At 55.1% G+C, this 18,242-nt stretch overlaps 1 protein-coding gene across 1 annotated transcript; it reads right to left on the bottom strand.

The window, feature by feature from the left end:
- Positions 1-2,549: 2,549 nt before the first annotated feature.
- Positions 2,550-17,638, bottom strand: ITIH4 (inter-alpha-trypsin inhibitor heavy chain 4). Its single transcript, XM_081524996.1, has 23 exons — positions 17,530-17,638; positions 16,214-16,380; positions 14,001-14,105; positions 13,692-13,854; positions 13,444-13,554; positions 12,832-12,960; positions 12,047-12,163; positions 11,621-11,789; positions 11,414-11,539; positions 11,048-11,229; positions 10,764-10,949; positions 8,991-9,130; positions 8,625-8,779; positions 8,299-8,325; positions 7,971-8,021; positions 7,421-7,534; positions 6,495-6,536; positions 6,272-6,298; positions 6,070-6,186; positions 5,115-5,289; positions 3,382-3,536; positions 3,156-3,252; positions 2,550-2,768 (listed from the first exon to the last, which is right to left on the bottom strand). Exons 1-23 carry the CDS (start codon positions 17,614-17,616, stop codon positions 2,699-2,701), a joined length of 2,712 nt encoding a protein of 903 aa, XP_081381122.1. The 5' UTR covers positions 17,617-17,638; the 3' UTR covers positions 2,550-2,698.
- Between the last annotated feature and the right edge of the window lie 604 nt (positions 17,639-18,242).

Genomic DNA, 18,242 nt, shown 5'->3' with positions numbered 1-18,242 from the left:
CAGACCCTCAGCTCCTGCTGTTCTCACTGCCTGGGGTGGAGGGCATGCAGGGCTGAGGGTACCCCGCTGAAGGAAGCGGTGCAGCCAAGCAAGGGACACAGTAAGACTGGAGGAGGTTGCAGTCAGGTTGGGAAGGGTCTCTAATGCCAGTGGGGCTGGCTGGGGTGGGGTCTGGCTGTGGGTGACCAGGAAGTTTGGCTGCCTGGGGCCAGGGGCCCTTCTGTCTGAGCAGAAACACGGCTGCCCAGGGCCCACCCGGGCCTGGAGGCTTGGAGTGAGCATTGGGAAGGGAAACCCAGGGGGAAACATCCATCCCCAGAGGAGCCCCCTTGGCGCTGTCACTGGTCTGGTGAGAGGGTGACATGAGACACAGCTCCAGACTGAATGTGGCAGAGGCCTGGGCTGGGCTGGCAGAAAGGGCCCAGACCTGGAATGGGACACCCTGAAGTGGGCAGACCCTACCACTCATTCAGTCCCAAACTGGCTGAGAAGCCATGCAGCTTTAAACCAGTTATCTTGAGGTCAGTATTCACATCTGTGAAATGGGAAGAAGGGTCCTGCCAGATGCAGCGTGTAAAGAGGCATCAGCATGGTGGCTTCTGGTCCTCCTGAGACGCCTATCTTTGTCCTGCTGCTCTCACTGATGACCAAGTCCAGGGGGTTGGAAGAAAGGCAGGAAGACCTCCCCTGCCCACATTCTGGCCCTCTTCCAACACATAGTCAGGGTATCTCTCCACAGAAGCCAAGACTAGGCAGACTCTTTTCTCCCCAGTCCCACATCATCCTTGCTGGGCCTGTCCCTGCCTACGGCCTCTGATGGGTCCCCAATCTTTCAGGATAGCAGCAGAGCTCCATGGCGAGGTGTGTGCAGCCGGCACTGGCCTGGGGCTGTTCTGCATCTTGCCAGCATCCCCTTCCACCTCCCACTGCATGGCTTCCCTTCACCTTGCTGAACTCAGTGCAGTGTCCTGGCTCTAGGCCTAGCATCCTTGCCCTCCTTTTCCACTGGGTGAACTTCTTTTAGTTCTTCAAAACTCAATCCCAACCCAGTCCCACCCATGCCAGTCCCTGGAAGCCTTCCCTGCTATTCCTCAGGTTGGGCAAGTTGTCTCCCTCTGGGCTCCTTGTGGCACCTGCTTGTTCTCGGGGTGGCAGCTCTGTCAGGTGCCCAGTGGACCTGCAGCACTCTGCTGGGGCTTGGCCCAAGTAGGTGCTAGAAAGCACGCGGTGAACAAAACAAAGATGGGCATGGACCTACTTCCAGTGGTTCACAATGCATGGCTGTCAGGTGCTAGCTGGGCCAGAAAGTCACCCAGGACCCCTCTGCAGGGGCACCAATTCACAGCCCAGCCCAGGGGCCAATATTTTGTCCTGGTATGTCAGAGCAAGCCCACAGCGAGTCCTATTGAGCCCCTGATGCTGCTCCCTAATCTCGCTGAGCTCATCTCTGAGCCTCTGAGAGTCATCTTCACAAAGTGACTCAGTCCGAGGCCCCTGCCGGCCACCAGGCTTGATGGAGAGGCGGCAATGCAGGAAAGTGTCCCTGAGTGTTGGAAAACCTGCTGCTGGAGACCCCTCCCTCCCAACAGCTTCTCCTCTACCCTCCTATAAAGACTAAATCAGAAAACACCCTGTATAACTCAAGAGCTGGGAAAAGAATGTTTTCCTTATCTGGTTTGCTCCCTCTTAGCAAGTTAAAATGAACTCATTCTCTGCTTCGCCCTGGCTGCCAGAAAGCTCAAAGCAAAGCTTTCTGCTGCTGCAGCTTCCCCTACCCTGGTGTCTCTGATTCAACTTTCCTCCTCTTGGCTCTTCTCTCCTTTTCATTCTCCTATATATATATTTTTCTGTTTTATTCTCTTTATATACCTTTTATTTGTAAGCCAAATACTTGTGTCATTTTTGAAGTAGGTGAAATAATTATAAATGTTTTGAAAGTATGCTTTGCCTGTGCAGGAATTGGGTGGGATGTTTGGGGTGCCTAACCCTAGGCCTGAACAGAAGCCCCTTAATGACCCAGGCTCCTGGGAACAGACCCTTGCTTCCCTCCTGGGACTAGGGCCTCATCTCTGTTTCCCTTGTCTTCCACTGCCAGCTTCTCTGCCAAGGCAGTAAGAAGACAGGATTGTTTCTGAGCACAGGTGTGAAAATCAAATTGTATCCCGCAAATCCTACTGCAAAAGGACCCCACAGTTGGCTGAGAATGTTAGGAGTTGCCTGTAATGAACTTCTACCCAAGACACCCTTTTATTCTTTTCATGGACCCTGTGTCACCATAAAGCAGAATGAACCCTGTTCCCCAGAGTGTTCTCTGGCTCCAGGGCCCCAGCAAGAGCAACATTTTAACGGTTCCAATCACTCTAAATCATCATTTCCCTGCCTGTAAAGTGAAGAGATAGGACTGAACGCTCTCTGTGGGCCTTACTGGCCAAGGCCTTTGAGTGGCTGACGGTGGATGAGTCTAACGGTACACGACGCTACATATGTGTCCAGGACGTGACCTTGAGGCTTGGGGATTTGGCCAGATGAAATCAGAGATGCCCACTCCCTGGGCTCACACCACCTCTCTTTATTTTAATGAGTGTAAACACCTCTCCCTACGATATTCCAGGACCCAGAGTGGCCCTGTGGTCACAGGGTGGCAGCCATCTGCACACAGGGCGGCGGGAGGGGGTGGTGGGTGTAGCTCCTTCCAGAACTACAGCTCCACAGACCAGCAGGAAATCTCTTTGCCTGGGGGCCTCTCTTGGTAATCCAGCTTGAGCTCTCTGGGATGGACAGACAGACAGGTGGTTAGCATGTGTCAGGCATGGTAGGAAGAGAAGGAGACAGCTGGGGATAGGAATGTGGAAGGTGGAGGGTCTCGGGGCCTCTGAGACTTCCCTCCAGCACAGGTCACCCTAGGGGACCCAGTGATGTGTGGTCCCTAGGGTCCAGGAATTCAGGGAGAGTTTCCCAGTGATCTCTGGGCTAATGTGTTTCCTGTGGATCTGAGTTGACAATCCTCTGTGGGGTGACTGAAAGCTGGGTCAGACTTGTCTGACCTGACACCTGACTACCTGGTTCCTGGGTAGGGACGGAGGAGTGGGGGTCCCAGAGCCTAGCTCCCAGCCCCCACCCATGGCTGGGCTCAGTGGAGAGTTGTACTGAGTCACCTGGTGGCAGAGTAGTCACGCCCCTGGACCTTCAGTGTTCGCTTGCTGTCATCTGCTATGTCCAGGGGCCCCCAGAGCACGTCCTGGTAAAACTGGCCTGAGATACAAAGGGTGGGTCAGAGAAGAAAAAAGACAGAGGGAGGCTGGGGAACACGTGGAGGAGAGGGCATTTCCTGTTCACAGGCAGAGGCAGCTTTTGAGGGTGCCCCAAGCCTGGACCACATACCAAGGGTCCCACTGACGTGGCTGGAGAAGCGGTCAGTGTCCTGCAGGAGAAGCCGGAGCCCCTTTCCAGGGCCATCCCAGAACAGCAGGCCGATGGTCACTCTGTCTGGTCTGCTGAGCAACAGGAGCCCCGCCTTGTCCATGGTCACCTTGAGGCTGTGGGCAAAGCCGTGTCCTGAGCAGGAAGGGAGGCCTGGAGATGCCCACAGGGGACCTGGGGTGGCCACGGGTAGGGGCTGCCCTTCTGTCCTCAGGATCTCCTAGCGTGGCCTTCCAGGTGAGGGCCCTCAGTCTTGTGGGCTTTGGTCTCCTCAGTCACCTGGGAACCTGGAACCAATGCTCACTCACTGACACCTGGTTATCCTGGCATCATGTACAACACAGAATAATGGTTCCTCTCCCTCTGGTTTTCTTAGATTTGATTTCTCACAAATTAGTTTTATATGACTTAGGGGTTTATGGATACATTCCCTCTGTCTCTTTTGTTCTTATGGCCAGTGCCACTTTCTTTTGATGATTAGTGTTCAATTGTGTGTTTTAAGATCTAGAAGGGCAAGTCTCTCTTGAATGACTTCCTTTTTTACTTAGAATAATCTCTGAAGTTATTACTGTTTTGGTTTTCTCAGGAACGTTAAACTCCTTTAAGCATGTTGAATAAAGCCTGCTGTGACTCTGACGTTATTTTCAATGGAATTGCCCTAAACTTACACTGTCTTGTTAACACAGTTCAATGTAAAAGCTTTGGTCTATTTTTCTTTATGTGGATCTTCTGAGCTCATGAAAGTATGTGGATGTTCAAGCACCACGACTGATAGGAATCCTTTATTCCATCTTCTAGTGTGTATGTCCAAGGCACAGAAACGCTATTGATCTTTTTGTATCTACCAGATAACAGGAGATTTTAAGACCTTTTATTAAACTGGGAGCTTTTAAGGGGGAGCCCCTCAGATTCCTGAGGTCTGTACTCACTTATCAAGTGGGAACCAGTTTCTCTGGAGGGGCTGACTGAGAGGGAGTGGACAAAGCTCTCTGTACTCAGCATGGACGGGGGGTCCAGAGGACACTGCTTGAAGAGGGCCTGGGTCCTTGGACTCTCTCCATCCCCCTCATGACTCCCAGAGCTGGACACAGCTCTGCCAGGCTCCACAGAGAGGTAAGAAGAAGAAGTTGCACAAGAAGAAGTTGCAATCCACCTCTGCTACCCTCTAGCTGCCTGGTATTGATGTCAGAGGGACTTGTCTCTCCTTGTCAGAGCTCCAAGGCTAAGAATGACATTCCTAACCGCCCCTGGTGGACAGTGCCCTCCAGACTCTCGTCATCATGTTTACCTTATCATGTCGAGAGCACACCTTCCTGTGTGCCCAGTGGGCACTGCACCATCTATGGACAAAGTGCTCCCTGACCACATGCTCTCAGTAGACCGGCTCCTCAGCCCTCCAGCTGAGGGCTCGGATGATTAGCCCTAGTTAGTGATGAGGGGGTGGAACACCCTGCGTATGGTCACTCAGGGTTAGCAGCAGAGCAGCTCCAAACCACACTGTTCCCTGCAGCAGACAGTGACCCGGGTTAGGTGTGAGCACAGCCAGGTCCCCAGGTCAACCCCCTGGCACCCTGCAGAGCTGGAGGGGGACGTGAAGGGCTCTCAGATCGCTGCCCCTCCTGTGGGTGCAGCTCACTGCAGAGCACTCGTGCCCAGCCCAAAAAAGTGGAAAGTGGCTACTGCCTAATGCTCACCCGGGCATCACCGAGTACAGCATTTCCTTCCATTTGTATGCAGAGCTTCTTCGGTCTCGAGTCATAACCACATGCTCAGGGGATGCACGGACCTGCAGCTGGGGGTTCTCGAAGGTTACCTCAATCCACAAGAAGCGGGCCTTCGCTGTCTCATAGTGGCCAGTCACCTTAACCCCTGAGAGGGCCGGGAGCAGAGAGGTCAAAGCTGTGGCTCCAGCTGGGCATTGGCCTGAACAGGAGGTTCCCCGCTACCCCTCCCCGGCTATGACCCCCAGAGCTGCTCTTTACCCACTCACCTGCTGGTCCCCTTCCCCGCCTCCCTTCACGCTGTAGGCCTGCTTCCCACCATCTTTCCACTCATCCCTTGGGTACCTCTGGCTTTGGAGGGGCCCCCAAGTCTTCAGTGATGGCCACCTTCAGATGGCCAGCTTAGCTTCACCTTCCAGGGACTGGAGAGCAGGTCTGGCCAGTATACCTCCTTCCTCCACACCTTTTCCAGCTCCATCGGCCTCTCTCAGGGCTCTGTGCTTCTGCCTACCCTTTTCTTGGCCTCATGGACCCCCACTTCTCTGCCAAGGCCCCGTCACCCCCATACAACCCCATGCAGCCCTATGTCCTGGCCCTCAGACAGCTCGTCTCCTCTCCTGGGCTCATCTCCACTACATTTTGGGTGCTGACTACAGGCCGTGCCCAGGTTGTCTCCTCACCCTGAAGTATGGCAATGCCTAGGGCCAAGCCCACTTCTGAACACCCTGGGGTGTAGGTCAATCAGGCCCACATATGTAGTGCCCAGTGAGAAGTCATGGGGCAAACGTATGAGCACGAGTGTTGGAGCTCAGGTGCTGCCTGCCTGGGAGTCTGTGGGTAGGTGTCCCAGTTTCTGAGGTAGGAAGCTGGGGGTGGGGTGCGTTGTGACCAGATTTCTCTGGGCGGATAACTGGGTATTGCCTCTCACCTTGGTCAGGGTCCGAGAGCAGGTTCACTAGCCCCTGAGGGCGCCGGAGGTCCACACAGAGCCGGTCCACGCTCTGCCCAGGCAGTGGCAGGATGATGGAAGGAGTCTGGATGGGAGCTGGGACAGCAGGTGTGTTCTGGGGGCAGGTAAAGCTGGCTAGGGGTGAGGGTGGGGAGGGAAGCTGAGACGGGGTGGTACTTACTGAAGGGTGGGGCTGTCGTGGTTGTTTCTGAAAGAAGAAAAAAGTCTCGGTTTAGGCAGCCTTTTCCTGGGGAGGGGCAGGGTTGAGGAACGGAAAAGCCAACGGGTATTCAGGGTTCCCTCTCCACCAAGAAACCTATGTGACAGGTTCATAGAGCTCCCCGGGCCCTCCCCTTCCAGGTCTCTCTGCCATAGGGCCAGAATCTACTGCAGCCTGGGGGCACCTTTGACTCTGAAATCCGTGTCATCAGATGCTCCACCAGGACCTGACGTAGGTGACGGTGCAGAAGCAGGTGTGAGTGCAGGAACAGAAAGGGAGAAGGCAATCAGGATTCGAAGCAAACAGCAAGCCCTCCAGCCATCACTGCTACCTGCCACCCCCCAAGCTCCAACTCCACGAACCCTGCCACAAACACACCCAGTCTAGAATAACCTTTGCAAAGAGATTTTTCCAACCAGCAGAGCATGCTGTCAGGGAAAAAACTGAGGAGACGGGGTCCAGCCTGGCCCTGCGGCTGTGTCTGAGTCTAGGTTTGGAGATCAGAAAACAGCTCAAGGGACTACTCTTGGCTTTGGGAATGGAGGAAACCTTCCTTTTCTAGAATGTTCCATCCTAGCGAGCCAGCCTCCAGAGTGTAACAAATTCAATTCAGTAAAAATAAAGGACATGCTATTTAACATTATGTGCTGTGCTGTGCTTAGTTGCTCAGTGGCATCCAACTCTTTGCAACACTTTGGACTGTAGCCCACCAGGCTCCTCTGTCCATGGGGATTCTCCAGGCAAGAATAGTGGAGTGGGTTGCCATGCCCTCCTCAAGGGGATCTTCCCAAACCAGGGATCAAACCCAGGTCTCCCGCATTGCAGGCAGATTCTTTGCCATTTGGGCCACTAGGGAAACCCAAGAATATTGGAGTAGCCTATCCCTTCTCCAGGGGATCTTCCCAACCCAGGAATCAAACCAGGGTCTCCTGCATTGCAGGCAGATTTTTTACCAGCTGAGCTACCTGGGAAGCCCAATTAATGTCATACCTTACAGCAAACCCCCCTGGTCTGTGCTTAGCCCTGGGCTTGGTGATTTATCTCATCCAACACTATGGGCAGGTTCATTTTGAGGAAACTTGGCCCTCAGAGGGTCAGAAAGTGGCTTACGTAACATAATCTCTGGTAGAACCAATCTCGAGGTCATATCGTAGAATGGAGGAACATGAAAACGTCCAGGTACTCCTAATCTTGGATGGCTGTTATACACTTTCAAACCTGTGCCTTTGGGAAAGTTCACACCAGCAGTGTTTTCTCAAGCAGAGTCATGGGTCCCCACAGCCTGGGTGCTGGGACTCATCCCAGAAGAGGGATGTGGAGGGGGCAGGTGGGCCCCCTCCCCACCCCTATCACTTTCAGTTGGAACGAAGGGCCCTTCTCGAACTCCTCCCTGCTGGAATATCGGCCCTCCTTTCCCGCTCTGGCAGTGCCCCTCAAACTACCTTTTCCTCTCCAGCCTCTTCTTTTAGAAAAGACAAAGACAGGGTCTGCACTGCTGCCTCCTAATCAGACACAACTGGATTCGAATCCCAGACCTGCTACCAGCTAGGTGAGTCCAGTAAGTCACTCCCCCTACCCACAGCCAGGGCAGAGCCCAGTCTGTAGCCAGGGTCAAGGTTCTGTCAGCATCCCCTTCCTCTACCCTCTCCTCTTTTGCTACCTGTTATCCTGGATGCTCTGTCCCCCACGGAATGACCAAACAGCACGAATCCTGGAAATCAGAGAAACCTGAGTTTGCTTCTTGAATGCATGTTTCTGGGACCCCCAGTGTCTCTGTGTGTCTAGTGCCCAGGACGGGGCCTGAGTGACAGCCAATATCTGAATGAACAGGTAACTTAAGTGCACCAGCGTGCTCGGGCAGACGACACCTCTCCTGAGCAGGGCTGGGAGGGAAAGGTGCTGGCTAGTCACCATATGGTCGCTGAACCATAGGCCCTGTGTCAACCAAGAGTCACCAAGGCCAGCCTTAGAGGGCATTAAGCTCTTACCTGGGTGGATTCTCCTGTCTCTGTTTTCTGAATAAGACAAAAAGAGGGAGAAAGAGAGACACACTGTCAGGGTGGTTTGGATACATCTGAAGTATTTCTATTTAATCTTGTTTCCCAACCCCAGTGCTACACAGGGTACAGTGAACATGCGGCAGCGGGGAGGGGTGGGGTGGGGGAGGGGGTCAGGAGGCTAGCTTCAGTTTCCTCATCAATGAAACAGGGATGAGTTTTCTGGGAGTCTGCAGGTGGCAAGGGTGAAGTCCTGGTCGGGATGTTGGGGAGGGGCTGGAGAGAATGCTGGGTCAGAACTCTGCTGCCACACCCACCATCCTCCACAGGCTTCTCAGCAACCTGAGACTGTTCTTGACCTTCGGGTTTGGTGATCACCATGGACGTGAGGGGGGTGACAAAGCTATAGTTGAGTGACAAGCTCAGTGCACGGGCCTCAAGAGCCTGCTTCTCACCATCTAACGCAGAGACCCTGCAGGTACAGGAGGCCAGTGGCTAGGCAAGCCCCCAGGTGCCCAGAGTCTCCCTCCCTCCCAGACCCTTCCGGGGTTACCACCACTTCAAGTTTTCCTGCCCAGGAGATGCCTGTTCAGGCTGTGCCAGCCCTGCCAGTGAAGAGCCTGGGGAGGTGCTGAGGTTGTGGGTGGCCACCCTGGTGGGCCCTGGAGGATGCGTTCACCCACGTTTGCTCAAGCAGTTGCTGGATGGTCAGGTATGCCCAGAGTCTCTCCATGAAGCTGTGGAAGATGTACTTGGGGCTCCGGAACATTTCCTCCTGCTCAGCCACATGGGACTCCATCACAAAGGTGACGTTCTCCCTGTGCTGGAAAGAGGGGCCTAGTGAGGGCAGGAGCAGTGAGGGCATGATGCCAGCACCTGGCATGGTGCTGCCCAGCCCGCCACGAGAAACCTGGTTGGGGTGCCGTTGGCTGCAAGTAGAGCAGAGGGTACGGAGGATGCTTAGGGGTGTGAGAGGCTCAGTCACAGAGCCTCCAAGGATGATAAGGAGGTGGAGAAAACATGGAGAAGACTACCCCAGGTGCAACACAATGGACGCAGAACCAGGAGCTGCCTGAATTTTGCCCTCTCCACACATACAGCTATTTTTTTCTGTTTTTGGCTGTGCCACGTGGAATGTAAGATCTCAGTTCCTCAACCAGGGATTGAATCCAGGCCCTTGGTAGTGACAGCATGGAGTCCTAACCACTAGACTGCCAGGGAAGTCCCTTGGATGAATTTTAACAGACTAACACTCTTGCCCCAAGCAACAATATCTGTGAAACCTTAGGTCTGGTGTTCGAGCTATTTTTCACAACACATTAACTACATAACTACTACAACAAAGACATGTTTGTTTGTGAACTACACTAAGTCACCTTGTGTTCTGCACTTTAAGAACTCCTGGACTCCAGGACAGTATGAGCAGCTGATACACAGGGAGTGTTTACACAGGGCAAAACCTTAATCCCCAGTACAGCCTTACAAGGTGGGTGAGGTTGACTTATTTTCATTGGTACACAGCAGGAAACTAAGGCACAGGGAGGTTTAGTGCCATGCTCCAGGTCTCACCTCTGGGAGGTGCCAGAGCTGGGAGTAAAGCTGGGCAGGCTCGCCATAGGGTGTGTTCTGCCTATCCTGACACTTGGCTACTTCTGAGACGAGGCCCTGGGCACCTCCATGCCCGCTTGCCTTGCCCACCTGCTCTTCTCCCCACACATGCTGCCTACCTGCCACGAAATCATGAAACATTCCTCTGTCCTTCCACCATCTGACCTCTGCCACCTCCCACTTACCCCTCAGTCTCAGCTGAGCCTCCCTCGGAAGCCCTCCCTGACCCCTAGGCCAAGCTGGGGCTTCCAGCGCTGCTTCCCTAACTCCCCGAGTTTATCCAGCCTGCAGCTCCTTGCTTGTGCGATGATTTACCCATGCTGTCTCTCTCATGAGGACAGTACCCCCAGGGCCTGGAGAGGTGCTGTGATTCTCCTTGGGGAATGAGAGGCAGGGAAGGCTGTGCAAGGACAGGATACCACCTGGTGAGCTGGGCTCTTGACCTGGCAGTAGCGGGACCCATGGCAAACTGGCTGCTCTGCCTGGAGGTCAGACTGCTAATCTGTGAAATGGGAGCAGCCTTCTCTGCCCAACTGCTGGGGTGAGGACAGGAGGGGATGCCAAGCAGCTGGTGCCCTCGGAAGCAACAGCAGCAGCTGCACTGGTTTACTGTTATGTGCCTACCACGTGCCAGCGCTGTACAGGCGCCCTCAGAAAATTACATCATCTCGTTAATCTCCACTAGGAGCCAACACGGTGGGGCTGCGTCACCCATAGGTGGCAGAGGGCACTCTGTAACTTGCTCAAGGTCAATGGGCTGGAGCCTGGCAGGGCTGGGGTTTGAGGCCAGCCCCTCTGACTGCCCACCCCAGCTGTCCTTCCCCTCCAGAATGGCCGGCCACACCTACCAGTTGCCCCCGGACTTGGGCTGAGAACACGTCAGGGCTCTGGTCCCGGAGCTTCCCAGCCACTACCATCTCGGAGCCCTTGAAGAACACCCGGAAGGCATCCTGTGTGACCGACTCCACAGCATTGCTTGGGTACTCAAAGGCCACAGACGTCATCAGTGGGTTGGCCACCTCCTGGTAGAAGTCCTGCAGGGCAGGGGGTGTTTCATGAGGGCCGGGCTGGGGTCTGCCCACCTGGCTGTGCCATCCCTTGCTCACACAGCCCAGCCAGGGTGTGTGGGCACCTGCAGCTGCAGGGCCGAGTCTGAGTCCTCATAGATGCGCCGGGCCAGGCCGCCGTTTTCTAGTGCCATCTTCTCCAGGAAGGTGTAGCTGACGTCGAAGCCGAAGCCCAGGCAGAAGAGACTGTGCTGGCCATTTATGGCTTTCTGCACGTTCTTCTGGATCTTCGAAGGGTCGGTCTCCCCTGGACCCAGTGGTTTCAGAAAGGGGTGAGAAAATGGTGATTGGTTCAATGGATACTTCTGGAATCTCAGAGCCAAAGGGGCCTAAAAGATGCCTCTCCCTGCCCCAGGTCCCACAGCATGCCAGGCTGGAACTCAGCTTCTCCTTCTGGGCAGTGAGCCAGCGGGATGCTGGCAGTGCCTCACCTGCAGTGGGGTCACCATCAGTGAGGAGGATGATGAGGGTGACGCTCCTTGTAGGCAACAGCTCCTCCCGGTTGGCTTTCTCCAGCAGCTGCACGGCCATCAGCATTGCATCGTTTATATTGGTCCCTGCAGGGCACACACCCTCAGAGGGGCTCTCAGCAGGGTGCCCTGGAAGTGTCTACCGGGCAGGGCTGCAGAAGCACTCACCTCCCTGGGCCCAGATGCCAGTGGCATAGCTCTTGGCCTCATTCACGTTCTCAGTCGAGGCTGGCACTAGCAAAGGTTTCCACTTGGTTGCTTCCGCATTGAAGCTGATGAGGTTGAACTGGTCGTGGGGACTGAGGTCACCCAGGATCTTGATGAGGGCTTCTTGGGTCTGGGTCAGGGCAAGGGGACACAGGTGGGTGTCTCAGTGGGGCCTCCCTGGTGGCTCCTGTGCCCTTGGACTGCATCCCAAGGCTCATAGCTGGAGTGAGGACATGGGGAATGTTCTAGTGGCAAGACCAACCTTGATCTATGGGAGCCCCCTACCAAGGAAGAGTGAGGGCAGGTCTGGTTGGCCTGCCGGACCAGAGCTGATGGTGTTAGACGTCTGTGAGTTTTCAGAACTCCTCTCTGGCCCACGGGACCTACCTGCTTTATTTTCCTGCCCATCATGGAGCCGCTCTTGTCGATGACAAAGATCACATTCTTGGGTATCGTGGACAGGCTATCAGGGGCAAAGTAGTGCACAAAGTAGCCGTTCTCAATCTGTAACCAGAATGAGACACACCCAGGTGTAAGAGCTGCAGCTCTGCCCCCAACCAGCCTCCTCACCCCCAACCCTAGGGTTCTGCTGCACTCTTTATTCCAGCTCCTTCCAGCCCTGTTCCACCACGAACCTCCCCAGATTCTTGCCATACTGCTTGGCTTGATCCAGTGCCTCCCTTACAAAGGCTTCCCTGCTCAGACCTGGCCCACCAGAACTCTACCCTTATTTTACCTCATATTTAATTATTTGAGGTAGCTTATAATAAAAGGTTCAGACATAGTATACCTGAGATCCATCAAAGAACTGAAGACTCCAAAACAAGGTCCATCAAAAGGGTAAAGGGGAAGCACAATGTGGCCAGAAACTTATGTGAAAGAAGCTACTGCGATTGAGCATAAAAGTGAACTGTGAACCTCCTGGGAGCCAGGGCAACAAGGGAAACCCCACCCAACAGCTCTTCAGCAGAGATGAACTTTTTTCCCCCTCTGGAAGGGAACAGTTTCAGCAACAACACAACTAAACTGCCTGTGTTCTATCTGTGCAATACCTGCTGCACACTGAAAACTAGGGGTGGTTATTCTGTCTTTCCTTCAAGAACACCCAGGCTCAGGTCTTTGAGGGTGGATGGACTTTTTGGTGGCTCAGCTCTTGCCTGGAGCCCACATACCTGAATGGAACCTCCGGAGACAGTCCGGTCCACATCGTAGCGGACAATGAAGTTGCCATCTAGGACCGTGTCCTGCTTCTCCGGAGACTTTTGTTGCTGTGACAGTGTTGGCTTGAATCGGATGTGAGCCTGGAAAAATGACCTGGCTAAAGTTGGAAGGAGCAGCAAGGTGGTATTAACAACATCTTTCATCTCTATCTGAAGAGAGAATTCCAGGAGGCAGTCCTGGGTCAAGTTCCAGGAGACTTTCTCTCAGGCTGAGCTGTCGGCCAGATGACCTTCATATAGGGGAGGGGGTGTGAGTGCATCTCCTGCTCCCGTCTTTGTGCAAGCAGAGGCTGGGCCCAGAATGTGTGTGGTCCAGCCAGCCCCTCCTCCCTACCAGATCTGGGGACCCTCACATCAGTCTTCTCTCCTGAGCTCAGGGTTCAAACCAGCACCCACCATCTGTCCCTGGGCCTTGCCCTCCCTGTCTGCCAAATGACAGCACGGACATAGGAACCTCACAAGTCCCTCCATCTCAGAGATTCTGATCAGCGGTTCCGCTCTCTGGAAGTCCAGCCTCAAGACAGGCCCCTGGGAACCCTCACCCGCAGACCCTATCAGGCCCACCTTGGTCTTGTTCTGTGAGGTGGTGAGGGCCTCTGCCAGTTCATTGGTCATGAAGGTGCTCTCTGTCTCCAGAAAGCTGATGCCCTGAGGCTCGAAGATGTGAATGTCCATCTGGAGGCAAGAAGTGGGTTACTGGGCCTGCTGGGAGCCAGAGCTGGCCCTCACAGGAGGCAGAGGGGGAAGCTGGGTCCACCCTTGCAGTATGAGGTCATCAAGGAGGCCTTCTAGGAGAGAGTGGTGCCATGTACCTGCAGGTGTTTGACCAGCTGCTGGGGCCGGACTTTCAGCAGCAGCTCGTACACTCCCAGATGACGTGCCAGCAGCTCCTCATACACCAGCTCAAAGGTGACCTTGGCAGCAGGAGCCACACTGACGGACACCTGGAACTGCTCTGTCTTTCTCCCGGTGGCCCTGGGGGAAGAGGGCATCAGATGTGTCCCTCAGACTGGGGTGGGGGTGGGTATGGCCAGTGGAGGGGGAGCAATGCTCAATGGCTGACGTCGGGGGGCAGCCTTGACCCCACCCCCAGAGGGATCCTCCCACCCCCTTGGACTCACTTGACGAGGCCGGCACTCTCGCCCCTGGCCACGGCCGCGCTGTACTGCTCCTGTGCTGCAGCCTTCTCCTTGATGTTACCTGGGTAGGTCACACCATCGATGACCCTGGGGCAGGAGGGAGTGAGTTGTGAGAGCCTGGTGGGTGAAGCCCACTGCAATCCCACCTCCTCTGGGACCTCCCGTGCCTCCTGACAGAGTGACTCCTATCTTTATCCGAGCCCACGAGTCTCTTACTCACCTACTGAGGACACGGCTTTGCAGGCCTCCATCTACCTGGGACCTCCCGTGCCTCCTGACAGAGTGACTCCTATCTTTATCCGAGCCCACGAGTCTCTTACTCACCTACTGAGGACACGGCTTTGCAGGCCTCCATCTACCCTGAGCTATGCACTGCGTTGGCTGCCATGCCTTTTCCTGAACAACTGGGCTGAAGGAGGAGGCAGGGCTCAGTAAGCACCTGGCCTCTCTCCTCCCTTCCGTCTGGCTCCACGTTCCAGTTGCCCCTTCCACCCTACAGACTGTTTCCAGAGGAGCCAGTCAGCCACCAGTGAGAGCTCTGAGCCTCATTTCACTCAGCCTTGTGTCCAGCTGGGTGGGGCAGGCTGAAGAGGGAGATGCTGGCTCCCAGGCCAGTGGAGACACGGGGCTGAAGGCTCTGACCCCTCTCTCCACAGCTGCCCCCTCTTTTCACCAACAAAGGGCAGGATACACTGCAGAGAGGCTGGCCTCTGGGGAAGGAGGTTTTGGATGACAGGGGTAGAAACAATCCTAGTGGCCATTTGAGGGATTGAGAGAGAAGCGGCAGGCAAACGTAAGTCTGCTCCATCTAGGGGTGGTGTGAAAGTTTAAGAGGCTCCAGGGGGGAGGGGACAGCAGGATGCCAGGACCAGCGTCTCTCCTCCCCACCGTCCTGGTCACAGTTTAACCCTGGGCTACAGTAACCTGGTGCTGGGCTGCAGGGCTCCTCCTTCCAGACGCCCAACTGGGGTTCCCAGCCAGGTTGGGGAGCAAGGCACCCTGCCTCCTTGCTCACTGCTTCCCTATCTCATGCAGCCACAGGAGCTGGGCCCAGAGATGGGTGCATGTCCTGGGCCTTCAGAGGATGAAACGGGCCTGGAATCTTGCAACTTGCCAGCCACAGCACCCACATGGGAAGTGGGGTGCAGCCTGTGAAGCTTACACTGAAAGTTGGGCTGCACAGGCCTGGCTCCTGGTTAGGAAAAGAAGGGCTGATGGAGGAGGGTGAGCAGAGAGATAAGGAACCAACCACAAGGACCCTGCCCCCACCGCAGGTGTTCAGAGGTCCCAGGGGGCACTGGGGACTCTGCCTGAGACACTAGCTCTCTGCCCCGCCTATCACCCTCTCTGAATTTCTAGGATCAGCTCCTCTCTGGCCTGTTCTCAATCACTGCCTCTCCTGCAGGGCCAGAGACAGAGAGTTCTCTTGCACTTAGCAAACATTGCAAAACTCAGTTGGGAAAGGTGGGGGAGGAAAGTAGAGGACAAAGTGACGATCATCACCAGCTTACAGAGTCTATGGAAACCCCAGAGGCCTCCCAACACAGCTTTTGGCTCAGAAAAGAATCATCCTTTGCAGTATCCCACTATGGGGCAGGTGGACCAGCCTGGCTCAGAACTTCTGTGACAAGGAGGTGATCGCCTTCCCTGAGGCACTGCTTCATTGTAGGAGGTTAAGAAGTTAAGAAGTTTTCTGTGTTCTAGGCTGGAATCTGCCTTTTGGTGATTCCCTTCTGCCCGGGCTTGGCTTCAGGATGCCCCAAGTCTGTACTTCTCAAAGGCAAAGACATAAAAAGGCTGTGGTTCTGCATCTGCCACCTGGGCAAAACTCAGGGAAAACGGATGGATGAATAGATGGAGAGACAGAAGGCGGGAGGGACCAACAGAGGGAGGGATGAAGGGAGAGAGGGAGAGATGGAGGGAAAGAGGTAGGAATAGGTAGAGGGATGGAAGGAGGGAGGCAGAATAGGAAGCAGGAAAGGATAAGAGGATGGAGGCAGGGAAGGGCCTCTGAGAATGCATGAAGTTCCTGGCTAAAGTCTCTGGCCTCTGTATTGCCTACAGGTGGAGCAAACACACCTCAGGATATAAGCATATCCTGGCACATCTCACATCAGGAAGAGAACACAGGGGCCATGGTGTCAGACTGCTGGGTTGGGGAGGGGAGACCAGGAAGAGTGCAGGAGGGCACCTACATGGAGAAGTTGGTGATGAAGGCTTTCTTGGGCAGCTCCATCTGGAAGGTGGCCTCCCGCACGACATCAGCCCTGTTGACCACCCGGCTGGTGATGACTGTGTGGGCGAATCGGGAGGAGACCTTAGAGTCCACAGTGAGGCTGTAGATGTCAACGTCATTCTGGACCTGTGAAGGAGCAAAGGGTGGGACTGTTTAATGCTCTTCAAGAGTGGGTCTTGACCTTGGCCCCACACCAAGCCCTGGCCCCCAACCCCAACCGAGCCACAGACCAAGAAGAATCGCATGAAGCATTGTGAACTTTCATCTCAAATCAGAGGCTGCTGTGTGTTTCATTCCCCACCCAATAGTGCAGAGACCCTACTGGGCAGGGACCGGCCTGTATTGTCCAGTGGGGGCCACGGTGCTCCCTGGAGAATTAGCAGGCAAGGGGTGGGGGGATGGAGCCTGAGCCCCACTGTGTCTGGGAGGGACTTATCCTTGGGGCAGAGATGAGTGGCAGCAGCTTCCACGCCATCTTAGTCCCGACAGTGCACAAGTCCTGTGACTGGGAAAACGGCGCCCATCAGCCTCCCCCCCAGGGGCCTGCGGGAGCTGGGAGACTTGGAGGTAGGGAAGGTCCACCTCTAAGGCTGAGCATCTTCTGCTTTGTCCTCTTCCCCACAGCCATGGGGCTGCCCTTGTTGTTCCTTCCATCCCCATGGGGCACTCCCCTAAACAAGTGTATTTTGCCCAAGGTGTGCAGTCTCCAAGGAAGGATGTGTGTACACAGATAGAGCCTACACAGCTCTTGCCTGCTTCCATGTGGCATACTTGTGTTCAACACAGAGGTGCATGGCAGGCTGAGTACCTTGTTTACACATGAGTGAGTGTCTGCCTGGTGCCAGACACTGTACTCAGCACTTCGTAACATTCAAGTTTTCCTCTTCACCACAAACCTTTGAATAGTTCTATTACTGTAACCTTATTCTACAGACGAGGAAAAAGACACAGAAAGCATCAATAACTTCCATGAGGTCAGGCTGCCAGGAGGGGTAAGCCGGGCTCCTGAGGCGCATTCTTACCCACCCTACCTACTGCCACTCTCCAGGGCAACTTGCTAGGCTGAAGCTCCTTCCTGGGAACTGGGAATAACAGGATCACCCCTCCCAGTAAATGGGGGATTCTCCACAGACCCCTTAGAGCAGCACCCCTTCTCTGCACACACACTGACCCATGCTCACTTGCACACTCACACAAACCAAGGCTCTCCTTGTCTTCACTCACTTGTCCCATTCACACTCAGGGGCACACACACAGGCTCCCCACGGATATTACCTTTTGGGCCTTGGTGGTTTGGAGGACGGCCAGCGAGAATAGGACCAGCAAGATGCCATGGATGCGGCCAGGGGCTGGGGTCTTCATTTTGGCTCTGCCCGGCTGCTTCTGAACCTGAGAGGAAGTGTGGAATTAGTAACTTGCTCGCTGCCCCGCCCCTGTGGGGGCAGGTTCTGGGAAACTGGGATCTGCAGAGCCAAACACCACAGGTGCCTCAAGATAAGCAGGCAAGCTGCGAGTGTCCTGTGGACCTTGGCTGGGGATGGGCGCCTGAATGGAGGAGGGGCAGGCTTGGATGGGAGTTGAGTACGGGTGCCCCTTCTGAAAGGTCCAGAATCTAAGCAAGCCACCGCCACCCCTCACACCAGTTATCCCATCAAAAAGCTCCCCAGGGCTGGGGGGCACAGCAGTGAGCTAGCTGGCTCTCTGTAAGCCCAGCCTTAGAGGAGAGACATGGCTGGGAAGAGGAGAGCTGAAGTATGGTTTCTGGGAGGCAGGGGGCCTGGAAATCAGGTCAGTGTGACTGGTCAGTGGGACCCAAGGGCACTAAGCAGCCCTCAGGGTGTCTGAGTGGAAAGATCTGCTGGGGCTAAGACAGGGTGGATACGCCTTACTTATGGGAGGAGAGGGGCTAGGCCAAGGGGCCCCCTTCTCTCTGCTGGGGGGGGCGCCCAGGATGCTGTTCGGGCCCCATTATTCTAGCCAGGAATCTT

Source organism: Giraffa tippelskirchi, chromosome 9 (assembly GCF_054371585.1).
Source record: "Giraffa tippelskirchi isolate mGirTip1 chromosome 9, T2T-mGirTip1v1.2.pri, whole genome shotgun sequence".
Classification (NCBI taxonomy): domain Eukaryota; kingdom Metazoa; phylum Chordata; class Mammalia; order Artiodactyla; family Giraffidae; genus Giraffa; species Giraffa tippelskirchi.
This window is presented reverse-complemented; position numbering and strand designations above follow the sequence as displayed.

What these genes read in the sequence shown, in the direction of transcription:
- ITIH4 (XM_081524996.1), bottom strand. Translation starts at nt 17,616, where the DNA reads ATGAAGACCCCAGCCCCTGGCCGCATCCATGGCATCTTGCTGGTCCTA. An exon ending in TCTCCGGAGGTTCCATTCAG is followed by an intron (nt 12,164 to 12,831) that starts GTATGTGGGCTC and finishes TTCTGGTTACAG; the next exon opens with ATTGAGAACGGCTACTTTGT. An exon ending in AGACAGGAGAATCCACCCAG is followed by an intron (nt 8,022 to 8,298) that starts GTAAGAGCTTAA and finishes TCTGATTTCCAG; the next exon opens with GATTCGTGCTGTTTGGTCAT.